This window comes from Marmota marmota, unplaced genomic scaffold, assembly GCF_001458135.2.
Source record: "Marmota marmota marmota unplaced genomic scaffold, marMar, whole genome shotgun sequence".
NCBI lineage: Eukaryota > Metazoa > Chordata > Mammalia > Rodentia > Sciuridae > Marmota > Marmota marmota.
Genome location: NW_026000174.1, coordinates 14,252,950 through 14,266,092, shown reverse-complemented (window position 1 = coordinate 14,266,092; position 13,143 = coordinate 14,252,950). Strand labels below are relative to the sequence as shown.

At 38.2% G+C, this 13,143-nt stretch overlaps 1 protein-coding gene and 1 non-coding gene across 3 annotated transcripts in view; one reads left to right on the top strand and one right to left on the bottom strand.

Annotated features, from left to right (window-relative positions):
• The window catches only part of Mrpl48 (mitochondrial ribosomal protein L48), a 55,122-nt gene that overhangs the window by 41,485 nt on the left and 494 nt on the right, over positions 1-13,143 (top strand). For both annotated transcript variants that reach the window (XM_015477442.2, XM_048788080.1), the window contains 2 exons: positions 9,162-9,264; positions 11,372-11,461. In XM_015477442.2, coding sequence (XP_015332928.1) covers positions 9,162-9,264; positions 11,372-11,461 — 193 coding nt within the window. The remainder of the gene's footprint in view (positions 1-9,161; positions 9,265-11,371; positions 11,462-13,143) is intronic.
• Trnav-cac lies at positions 1,500-1,572 on the bottom strand. The gene has a single exon. It is a non-coding gene; the product is annotated as a tRNA-Val (tRNA).

Sequence of the window (13,143 nt, the reverse complement as noted above, 5' to 3'; positions counted from 1 at the left end):
AAAAATGACATTTTTTTGTTATTGAGTTAGCACCTTTCTTGGCAGCCAGTTGACCATATATGTACAGGTTTATTTCTGGACATACTCTATACATCTGTGTTACATTGCTCTATACATCAGTGCTTACACTAATACACTGTTTTGATTATTCTAGCTTGATTACTGAAACTCTTTGTTCTTTTTAAAAATTATTTTGGTTATTCCAGGTCCTTTAATTTTCCATAGAAGAATCCAGTGGCTTGGGAGTCTGAGGCAGGAGTATCACAAGTTCAAAGCCACCCTCAGCAATTTAGTGAGGCCCTAAGCAATTTAGCAAGACCCTGTCTCAAAATAAAAAATAAAAAGGATTGGAGCTAATATGGTGGCACACACCTGTAATCCCAGCAGCTCAGGAGGCTGAGGCAGGAGGATAGTGAGTTCAGAGCCAGCCTCATCAATGGCCAGGTGCCAAGCAACTCATTGAGACCCTGTCTCTAAATAAAATACAAAATAGGGCTGGGGATGTGACTCAGTGGTTGAGTGCCCCTGAGTTCAATCCCCAGAACCCCCACACAAACAACACACACAAAAAGGGTTGGAGACTTGCCTCAATGGTTAAGCATCCCTGGGTTCAATTTTCAGTACCTAAATAAATAAATAAATAAAATTAGAATTGTTGATTTCTAGAGAAAAAGATCCTAATAGAATTTTTTAATTTGTTCTTTTTAGTTATACCTTCCAGTAGAATATATTTTTACATATTATACATATGGAGTACAACTTCTCATTCTCTAGTTGTACATGATATGGAATTACATTGGTCATGTATTCATATATGAACATAGAAATGTAATGTCCAATTCATTCTACTAACTGCCTGATGGAATTTTGTTAGGATTGTCTTTGATCTTTAAATCAAGTTGGGGAGAATTGAAATCTTAGTGTGGTATTTTTCTCCATTTATTTAGGTACTCTTTGCCAGTTCTTCTTTTCATGTATGCTTTGGATTTCCTAGGAAAGTGTAGGAGAGAACTAATATTTACTCTTTCTTTCAGGCCAGGGACTTTACATATCTTATCTCAGTGTTTCAAACGGTATAGGATGTACAGTAGTTTGCCTCAAATAACATTAAATAACATGGTTAGAAATTTCTTCCCGGGGCTGGGGATGTGGCTCAAGCGGTAGCGCTCTCGCCTGGCATGCGTGCGGCCTGGGTTCAATCCTCAGCACCACATACAAAGAAAGATGTTGTGTCCGCCGAAAACTAAAAAATAAATATTAAAAAAAAAATTCTCTCTCTCTCTCTCTCTCTTAAAAAAAAATTCTTCCCTTTTTAATTCTCATTCAATCTAATTGTATCAAGGAGAAATTCCGAGAGTGTTTGGGGGTATGTCCTGAACAGTGATCTAGCCCTTCATAATCTTTGTAACTCATGGGACTTCAGGCTTGGAATCTTTTGGCAAGCACTAGTATCTAGCTAGAATTTCACAACTTTATTTTGTTTTTGTTGTATTTATTCTTGGTGGTGCTGGGGATTGAACCCAGGGCCTTGTGCATGTGAGGCAAGAACTCTACCAACTGAGCTATATCCCCTGCCCTGTGTATTTATTTTTAACTAACCTTCAATTTATAGCAGCTGATTTCCATTTATAGTCATAATATAAAGTCAGGCTTAATGAGGTATAATTTACATTCTGTAAAATTCAGTGTTTTAGTAAGTAGTTCTATCATTTTTGACTAATGTACACAATAAATACCATCATAATCAAGATTATGAATATGAAATATATGATAACAAATATAAAATATGATGAAAGTTCTATCATCCCAAGTTCCTTCCTGCCTCTGTAGTCAATCCCTTTTTTGCCCTTATCCTGGCTAACTACTATCCACTTTCTATCCCTATAGTTTTGCTTTTCCAGAATGTCATGTAAATGGAAAAATACATCATTTTTCCTTTTGAGTCTGACTTATTTCACCTAGCATAATGTATTTGAGATTCATTTATGTCATTGCCTGTGTTAAGTATTTGTTCCTTTGTGTTGCTGAGTAGCTTTTCACTGAAAAATGTACCGCAAATTATCCATCCACTAAATGAAGGATATTTGTGTTGTTTCCAGTTTTTGAAATTATGAATGAAGTAATTTCTCTGGAAGTGGGTTGCTGGGGCAAATGTAGTATATGTTTGCATTTCTTAGAAACTCCAAACTTTTCCAAAGTGGCTATACCATTTTACTTTCTTATCAACAATACATAAAGTTCCAAGTTGTTCTACCTCTCAAGTTTCTTATTTAAAAAGTGAGTTGAGGGGCTGGGGATGTGGCTCAAGCAGTAACGTGTTCGCCTGGCATACGCGGGGCGCTGGGTTCGATCCTCAGCACCACATAAAAATAATAAAAATAAAGAGATGTTGTGTCCACCGAAAACTAAAAAAAAATAAAATTAAAAAAAAAGTGAGTTGATTTGGGCTGAGTTGTGGCTCAGTGGTAGAGCACTTTCCTTGCACACATGAGGCCCTGAGTTCGATCCTCAGCACCACATAAAAACAAATAAATAAAAAATAAAGATATCGTGTTCCTTTACAACTAAAAAAATAAAAAACAGTGAGTTGATTTTTAAAAAATGTTTAATAAGTAATAGTTTATCTAGTTTGCCAATCTGGAGGTACTACACTGCATGGTATGTGTAAAAATTATATGCAAAAATTACACTTTCTTATACCTAAAATATTAGTATATTCCTATTTTATAAACGGGGAAACCAGAGATTTGAAAAGGCCAAAATTCACAGAACCAATTAAGTTGTTTGGATTTATGGGAGTCTACTTGACTTCCATAGTTTTAATTATATAGGGTCTTATTTTAAGTCTTTAAGCCCAATTTGAACTTTTAAAACCTTTATAACTTAGAATGCAAATGCAAAAAGTACTCTTCAGAAGATTTGATAATATGCTGTGACTTTAGCTCTCACAGCTGACAGTACTTCAATACTGTAAGCCTAAAAATGTACTTTATCTCTTTCTGATGCCCCAGAGGGCTGGCTGCTCTTTCAGCACTTGACATGTACCTCTGTCATGTCACTCAGAGCTCTGGGCTTTAATGATCTGTTCAAGTGTCAGTTCCCCTTCTCTCTGACTGTGCATTCCTTCCAGATGGGGATTGTGTTCTTTGTTTCTTCAGCACCTAATACAAAGAATGCCACGTGGGAGTCATTCAGACTTTTGCATATGACTACTACACTGTCCAGCTGTGGGGTGTACATTTCCTAAAGTTTAATGAAAGTGCTTTTAATTAATTGAAATGATTGGTTTAATTACTTTAAAAATCTTGCTACCTGGTGGGAACTACACTAGACATTCTCATTGGAGGGATGGATACTAGGGTGATTTCAGGGAGCATACACCCACACAATGAACACATACATGCATACGTACATAATGAGAAATAATTATAATATGGAAGGTTGTACATGGAAGATAAAGTGTATTGTCAGTTCAAAATAGAAGAGTAGCATAGTAATTTAGAATGATGATTCTCTAAATACCACTTCAAGAAGATCTGAGGAGTTTATGCCAAAATGTATATTAATACTTTGCTTCCTTCATCAAGAAAGACTTGCTGTTTAAAAAAAAAAAAAATGCTTGAGGGCTGGGGATATAGTCCAGAGTGCTTGTCTACATGCATAAGGCCCTGGGTTCAATCCCCAGCACCACAAAAAAATAAAATAAAATAAATTTTTAAAAAGACCTGAATTAACATGTGTTTAGTGGCTGGTATTTCTTGTGTGGACTGATGACAGTTTGCTCACTGGCAGCTTGTCTGTGGGCCATGGTTGGAATAACAAGGTCTAGAACTAAACTGCCTGCCTTCAAATTCTAGCTCTACCACTTATTAGTAAAATGACTTTGAGAAATTCTGAACCTCAGTTTCCTTGTCTATATATTGAGGATGATAATTTTTCTGTTTCTTTGAGTTCTGAAAGTTCAATAGGATAGTACACTACAGTGCTTGGCACAGATACTGACACATTGTAAACACTCTAAATAATGTATTGTTATTCATAATTAATAAAGATTTTTTTCAGCTGACAAGGATTAGGGGTAGCTACTCAGAGGTGGTGGTGGCAAAGAAGCATGAAGTGTTATTCACAGTATGTTACTGTCATGCCTAGAGTAGATTAGTTCCCTAAAATATTTTTTTTTAATATTTATTTTTTAGTTATAAGTGGACACAATATCTATTTTATTTTTATGTGGTGCTGAAGATTGAACCTAGTGCCTCACTCATTCTAGGCAAGCACTGTACCTCTGAGCCACAACCCCAGCCCCGAGTTCCCTGAAATATTGTTTTAAATTATCAGGACTCTTCTTAAGAATGTTGCCTTTAAGCTGAGTGCGGTGGCTCATGCCTGTAATCCCAGTGGCTTGGGAGGCTGAGGCAGGAGGATTGAGAATTTAAAGCCAGCCTCAGGAAAAGCAAGATGCTAAGTGACTCAGTGAGACCCTGTCTCTAAATAAAATACAAAATACAGAATAGGGGTAGGATGTGGCTCAGTGGTTGAGTGCCCAAGTTCAATCTCCAGTACAAAAAAAAAATAAAAAAAGAAGATGTTGCCTTTAAAAACTCAGCTGAGGTTGCGGCTCTAGCTCAGTGGTAGAGTGCTTGCCGGACACACGTCCATAGTTCCAGCTACTGGAGAGGTTGAGCCCAGTATTTAAGGCCAGTCTGGGCAACATTGCAAGATCCCATCTCTTAATAAATAAATAAAAACACATCTATGAGAAGCCCTGCCTGCATTTGAGTAGAAGGCAGGAAAGCAGTAACATATGTTGAATACGAGCACTAATATCATCCAAACACTTGAAAAGACTAAATATTTTTATTGTTTTAATTCAAATAAGCACCTTGAACCTACTTTATCAAAGCATCAACTCTGGAGCCAAACTGCCTGGGTTTTATTCTTGTTCTACTGCATTCTTACTGGGTGACATTGGCAGTTTATTTAACCTCTTTTTGCCTTGATTTCCTCATCTGGTTAATAAGAGAGCCTACTTAAAAAGGATATAATGAAGGGCTGGGGTTGTGGATCAGCCGTAGCGCTCTCCCCTAGCATGTGCGAGGCCCTGGGTTCGATTCTCAGCACCACGTAAAAATAAATAAACAAAATAAAGATATTGTGTCCAACTACAACTAAAAAATAAATATTTTTTAAAAGGATATAATGAAAATTAGGGGAAACAGTTCATTCATTCATTTATTTAAATATTTGTCTGTTTATTTTTTATTTATTTGCAGCACTAGGGATTGAAGCCAGAGGTATTCTACCATTTAACTACATCTCCAGGGTCTTGCTAAGTTACCCAGATGGCCTTGAACTTGCAATTGTCCTGCCTCAGCCTACTGAGTATGGGGGAACTAGCATATTTAAAGTGCTTAGAACTATGCCCAGCAACTCTTTTTTTGGGGGGGCGGGGGGTGTACTGGGGATTGAACTCAGGGACACTCAACCACTGAGCCACATCCTCATCCTTTTTTGTATTTTTATTTAGAGACAGGATCTCGCTGAGTTGCTTGGTGCTTCCCTGTTGCTGAGGCTGGCATTGAACTCACTATCCTCCTGCTTTAGCCTCCCGAGCCACTGGGATTACAGGCATGTGTTACCGCTCCTGGCTATGCCCAGCAACTCTTGACTACTAATATTATTATTATTAAAGCTTGTCCATTGTTCCCCTATATCTAATGAGTAGTAAGGTCTGGATTTGAACCCACTTCCCCATTCTCCCCATTGTACTCAATTCTTCTAACAAATTTTCCACAAAGCATTTGGGGTAATCTTTCTAGAATGGAAATGTGATAATGTCTCTCCTACTTAAAATGCTTCCTACTCCCTTCCCACTTCATGGCTTCCCACTCCTTTAGTATCAAAATAAATGTTCCTCCCCTGGCTTGCTAGTGCTCCATGGCCTGGGTTTGCCCCCTTACCTTACCTTACACTTCTCTTCCCTTTTCTCTCTGCCTCCAGTTACTGTCTTGATTTTTGTTGATTTCTACTTCAGGGCCTTTGAATATGCTTTATAACCCCTCACCTCTACATTTTTCCTAAACATCATCTTGAATATTACTTCTTCAGGGAAGCTCATTAAGTTAGGTCTTCATTGTTATATATTTAGGAGAAATAAAGGGTATATAACTCCCCTTTTATAACATGCATTCTCTAACCTTGTAATTGTTTGACTATGATTGGTCTTTCCTATTAGACTCTGAGCTCTGTAAGGCAAAGACTGCTTCTATCTTTATTACTGGCCTAACCCTAAGAACTAGTCTAGTATCTGACACACTTAGGCACTGAATAAATACTTACTGATTTGGATTGAATTCTAACTGGCATAGACATTTCCTAGAACAGTAGAATGACTGATACGCTGCTTTTTGCCTCTTTCCTGTCTCTGCCCCAAATGGCTTGGAACATAAAGAACTGTTTGTTTTTAACAACTCCTCTTATTGATTGAGGTTTTCAGCCTATTGTATTGTTAGTTATTCTCACTACCCAGGTTTTCAGAGATGAGACCGTTTTCTTCTGATTTTCATTTCATTTGGGTCCATTTTTCCTCTGGAGCTGAGAGTGGTGGTGGTGGGGATGATAGCTATGACCTTGAGTTGAAATGGGGACAAAGAGTGAGTGAGCAGTGTGCTGGATTTTGTTCTATCCATGGTCTTCCTGCTACAGCTGCAACTCATGGAGGCGAGAGGAAGAGCCTCTCCTGTGGGCCTCTTAATTGGCCTGCATCCCTTCCTGGGGGCAGCCTGGAGAAATGGAAATCTCTCTCACTTGGGAGCAGCTTCCATGCCTGAAGCTGACCAGCCCAGTGCCCCGTGGCGAATGAAGCATCCCTCAGCATCACACATTGTGACACTACTCTTTCCTCTTTTATTTTTTTAAATTCACTTATGTTTTTCAAAATTGTTATGTAAGTATGATTTATATAAAAAATGCACAGATTTTGAGTCCCCAACAGCCCAGTAGGTTCCTTGAGTCCTTCTCAGGTGATATTTCCCAAAGGTAGCATGGTTTTGTCATGTTGGGTTGACTCTTGAAATTCAGTTATTTCATTTCTTCCCTTCTGTTTTTACTCTCTGATCATCCAAGTAAGTTTACTGCAGAAAAAGTGGACAGTATGGAAAAATATAGATCCTGAAGAAAAATTACCTGTACTCTGTTTACTTAACAGTTTGTTCTACTTTGAAATGTCCAGAGTTCCCAGTATTTCTTTATCAAAGTATGTCTGGTTTTCTGTTGACTTTCTTTGAGGGCCTCTCCTATCCTTTGCCTTTGTAGCTACTGCCAATACTTTCTTGGAATGCCCTCCAGAAGCACCTGTGTTCCTTCCTTACACCTTGATAAAGCCTTCCACAAGCCCCACTTCTCTGCCTCTTGTCCCTATACCGTTCACATACTGTGACAGCCTCTGTCTTTCTACAGTGCCAATGTATGTGCTTACCTGTCTCTCTGAAATGCTCAGTGAGCTCCTTGAAAACATAGATTGCATTTGCCCCAGAGTGCCTAGGACAGAACAGACTTAGTAAATGTTTATTGAATCAAATAAATAAAAAAAAACAAGGAAATCTTACATTAAGTATTAAAGAATGAAACCCATGATTAATGACAAGAATAGATAACACCTGCTTTAGTCAATCTGATTTTTAAATTTTTTTTTTTGTGTGTGTGTGTGTGTGTGTGCTGGGGACCAAACCTGGGCCTCTCCTATTCTAGGCATGCCCTCTGTCACTGAGCTACACCTGTAGCCCTGAGTCAGCCCTGTCTGCAGAATGCCATAAAGGAAAAATAGCATTTTAGGGTACTTTAAAAAAAAAAAAACTTTCTGAAAGCTTCCACATAATTATTTTATTTGGTCTTCTATAAGCATAAGTAGTCTATGATTGTATCCCCATTTTTTCATATCAGGAGTAATTACTATATTTGGTCTTCCATAAGCATAAGTAGTCTATGATTGTATCCCCATTTTTTCGTATCAGGAGTTACTACTATATTTGAATCACGAGAAGAGGAGATCAGAATTGTATTGAAAAGTGGGAGGGGATGTTATTAACAGAAGCTACTTGATAGGGGTTGCAATACCCAGCATTTGCTGACTGTTTATGTGGGCAAAGAATATGGATGTGGTATGCCAAGCAAATTACTTATGTAATCTTATTAAATCATTGCAGGTCTATCTACAGAGGGCCATGCCCCTTGCTGTTAAGTGATAAAACTTTGTGAGGCATGAAAAACCAGGATTCCTACTATCATTATTATTATTTTATTTGTCATTGATTTGATCAACTTTTTTTGATCAGATGAAAATACCACTAATACAATATTATTGTATAACCTGTTCTGTCAGTCCTATTTGCATCACCACACCCATTCCTCACAATTGTGTATTGATATAGACCCAGGTTGTAATTGCATTTATACCTGAAGAATCTGAGGTCCAAAGGGGAGAATGACTTACCTAAGTAAGTATTGCTTATAAATGGCAAGGCCAACACTTGACTGCAAGTCCAGTGTTCTTTTCTCTGCAGCATGTAGGTCTGCTGAAGCTGATTATATCAAATGTAAAACAGTGGTTCTGTACCTGGGTCATTTAGATAATGTCTGGAGATAATTTTGTCATTATTTGGGGTTCACTAATGACATCCAGTCAGAAGAGTGGGGGTACATAACACAGAATTATCCTGTCCAGAATATCAGTATTGCTCAGGTTGAAAAATCCTGTTCTAGAACAATTGGGTTTCATGCCTTATTTCTTTCTCCAGGATAAGTGAAATACCCAAGGTTAGTCTCCAAAGCATATCTAGTGATAGATTTCATTCTTTTAGAATTAGCTATACGTGTGTGGCAGTGAATGCTTATTTATCACCAGGATTCATCCATAGCATTATAATGTTATATTAAAATATACTTGGGGATGCAGAAAGGTATTAGTGTAGTTCCTCAGAAACTTTAGGGACTTCTGGAAGAGGTAAAGGATATCTGGTTACTTTGCTTCTGGGTGCAGATAAGCATCCCCTAGATTCTATGAACTACTCCATGCAGAGGTGGCTGTATGCATAGACAACCCTGATTGAATTAGTGCTGCTGGTATAAATGAATGCTCCCAACAGTGACTCTTCTTCCCACAGTTATGCGATGCCCACTAAAACCATGGAGATATTGCAGGTGCAAGACCAAAGCAGCAAAATGTTCCTGGACTCAGTCCTTACTGTACATGAGCGAGTGGTTCAGGTAGGCAATCTGGGAGGACCTGAATGTATTTACCTCTCTGGTTCTATTCTCTTTTCATTTTTTCTCTTTCTGTTGTGTCCTTTTCTTACTCTTACCTGCCCTTGAATAATGATGTACGCCAGAGTTCAGTTCTTGATCCCTCCATCTTTCCTTTTATGTAGTCTCATTGCCCTGGCCTCAGCAATCATCTTAATGCACTGATAACCTTCAGATATATATGTATATATCTGCATCCGGTCTGTTGGCTGAGCTTCATACCTGATACCCAATTGTCTACCAGACTTCTCCACTTAGATGTTCCACAGTGCTCTCTCTGTCCCAGTGTATGCAAAAGTAATTGTAGAAAGACAGATTTTCTTTTTCTACAATATTCCCCACCTTTGAGCCTGATGCTTGACCCTTCATTGTCCTCTGATATCCATTCATTCAACAAATTTCTTAGCTTTTACCTCCTAAAACTTTCAGATCCAACCATTTACTTTACCCTAATACTAATGTGATCATGTCATTTTCCTGTTTAAAACCTCTTGGTGGCTTCCTTTTAACTCTAGCAATTATCCTGTTTGTTTGTTTGTTTGTTTGTTTTTTCCTGCAGAGACAGATGGGTGACAGCCATACCACCATGAGGGTACCCAGAATTATTAAAAATTCACAGCTTACCAGCTCTAACATCACTCTCCCTTTTTATAGCAACTTTATTGAGATAAAATTGACATATCATATAATTTACCCATTTAAAGTATACAATTAAATTGTTCTTAGTGTATTCAAAGAATTACACATCCATCACTAAATCAATTTTAGAACATTTTAATCACCCCAAAAAGAAATTCTGTATCCATTAGCAGTCACTCCTCTTTCCTGGTCCCTCCAGCCCCTTGCAACCACGAATCTACTTTCTGTCTTTATAGATTTACCTCTTCTGGGCATTTCATTTAAATGGAATTGTACAATATGCAGCCTTTTGTGTCTGACTTCTTTCATTGGGCATAGTGTTTCAAAGGTTTATACATATTGTAATTTGTCAATACTTTATTCATTTTTATTGCTAAATAATATTCCATTCTATGGCATCTCCTTTTTTTTTTTTTTTTTAAGCTACTGAAGAAACATACCAGTATCAGCAAAGTAATAAAAGGAATGCTAAGGGGGCAACACCTTAATTCTAAATATGCTAATGTAAAAAACAACTAAAGCATTTAGAATTCTTTTGCAGATTAGCAGGAATAAATTATTTGCAGCATACTTATGATAGCTCTTACTTGCCACTGAGACTCATAGAATAAAGTATGAACTCTGTAGCATTCAGGTGCCTTTATGATTCTTCTGCTTTTCCTCTTCATATCTCATTGCTTTAGCCTTTAAGGAACTGGTTTTCTTTCTTTTTCTTTTTTGTTTTTTATATTTTTTAGTTGTAGTTGGACACGATATCTTTATTTTATTTATTTATTTTATGTGGTGCTGAGAATTGAATCCAGGGCCTCGCACATGCTAGGTGAACGCTCTACCACTGAGCCACAATCTCAGCTCCAAGGAACTGGTTTTCATTCCTGGACTCTGTATGTCTCCACATTTGCAGAATGTTGTTTTCCTTGTCTCAACAACTCTCCATACTACTATTGAATTCTCCCAGTTTTAATCCTGTTTTTTTCCAAGACTTCACCCAGATGTCACCTTCCCTGAAGCTTCCTTTAACCTTCCCTGTGTTGGTAGGTATTTCTCTTGTGGGTTCTCACAGCACCCTTCAGTCCTTCCTACTGCACATCTGATTTGCCTCTAGATTCTTGGCACAAGTACTGATACCAGTCAGTAGTCTGTGTGGGTAAACCTGGGTTTGCATCAGAAAGTTAGCGTTGACTTGATAACTTCTTGGTCCAGCTGTGACGTCCATTGTCTATTGGAACAGATATTGTCATTGGCCATCTCAGCAATCAAACAAGCAAACACCTTGGCAAATGGGAAGAAAAATCTTACAGGGGCCATGCTCAGAACTAGCTCTGGGTGTTCATCTTTACCCTACTGGAGCTGGCATTTGAGCCTGGGCCATATCTGCCCAATCACCTGGCTTTTAGCACCCTTCCTTAAAGTATCTTCTTTCATTTTGCAGATCAGCGGTTTGAGTGCTACATTTGCAGAGATTTTCTTGGAAATACTCCAAAGCAATCTTCCTGAAGGAGTCAGATTGTCAGTAAGGGAGGTAGGTGCTAATTTGGAAAGAGGCCCCCTGGTGGTCTACTTTTGCCCAAAATAAAGATAAGAACATCTGGGCCTGGGAATATAGTTCAATTGCAGAGTGTTTGCCTGGTATGTAAAAGTCCTGGTTTGATCCCCAGCAGTGGGAAAAATGGAGGTGGTTGGGGGTGTGGGGGAACTTCGTGGCTTTAGAAGCAACAGATGTGGATAATGTGGGTAATGTAGCCTAGATAATAACCAGGAAAAGAGTGCAGTCTGGTGGAACTGTGGTCATCACTCTGGCTCTTCTGAGGCATCAGGGATGATCTTTATGGACCATAGGAACTGATCTCCATCACATCATCCTGATGTTCCTGGGAAACCCATTACACTTCAAAATTAACTCCTTTCAGGCAGTTGTATAGTGGAAAGAACATAGTTTAAGATTATGTACAGCAGGGCACAGTGGCATATGACTATAGTCCCAACTACTTGGGAGGCTAAGGCAAGAGGATCACAAGTTTGAGGCCAGCCTCAGCAACTTAGCAAGACCCTGCCTCAAAAATAAAAATAATAATAAGGTCTGGGGATTGTAGCTCAGTGGTAAGCATTTACCTTCTAAGCCTGAGGCCCTCGGTTGAATTCTCAGTACCACCACCACCAAAAAATGAGATTATGTATAGTATAATAAGTCAGAACACAAATAGGAAAATGTACTTTAGAGAGAAGTATCCTTGACCTTCAAGGCTTGACTGTAGCTTGATTGAATATATTTTGTAAAGAATGCCAGTCAGAAGGAGGTTTGACTGGGCATGGAAAACTTGCAGTAAAACATCAGGAACCTTAACCTGAAAACTAGATATTCAAGTCCAGTGACCATTATGTTTCTTCTAATGATACAGACACATCAGGTCATGTTAAACTGGTGGCATTGCTTCATCCAGCTCTCCTTGTCTTATACTTGTTAAGCTTCTGGTTGTTATTTAGGTTGCACATAGTACACAGAGAGAATGTGCTGGTCATGCTAACTTAAAACATTCCAATCCTGTGAGTGTTATTGTAATTTTTATTTATCTGTCTATTTATTTATTTATTTTTGCAGTTCTAGGGATTGAATTCATTGGAGCTTTACCACTGAGCTGCATCTCCAGTGCTTTTTATTTATTTATTTTTAAAGTTTGAGATAGGGTCTTGCTAAAGTTGCTGAGACTGCCCTTGAACTTGTGATCTTCCTGCCTTGGCCTCCCAAGTAGCTGGGATTATAGGTGTATCCCACCCCCTGTGCCCAGCTGATATTTCCTATTATTAAAGGATAATTTTTACATTAAAAAAAAGTGCTTCTAGGCTGGGGATGTAGCTTAGTAGTTGAGTGCTTGCCTAGAATGTATGAGGCCCTGGGTTCAATTCCCAGCAACACAAACACACATACACACACACAGATATACATACACACACATATACACACACACTTCTGTTGTTATGTTTGTAGTATCTATAACATTAGTTCCTTTTATTATGTCTTCTTGCAACAGACTCTAAGTACATTGAAGGCAAAGAGTAAGTTTGATTCAAATTTGAATCCCTGGTACCTAATACAAGTCTGGGACATAGTAGATAGTCAATAATAGTTGGCTAAATCTGAATCATTCTGTGCAGAGTTAGCTGATGACTCTTTTTTTTTTTTTTTTTTTTTTTTTTTTTTTTTTT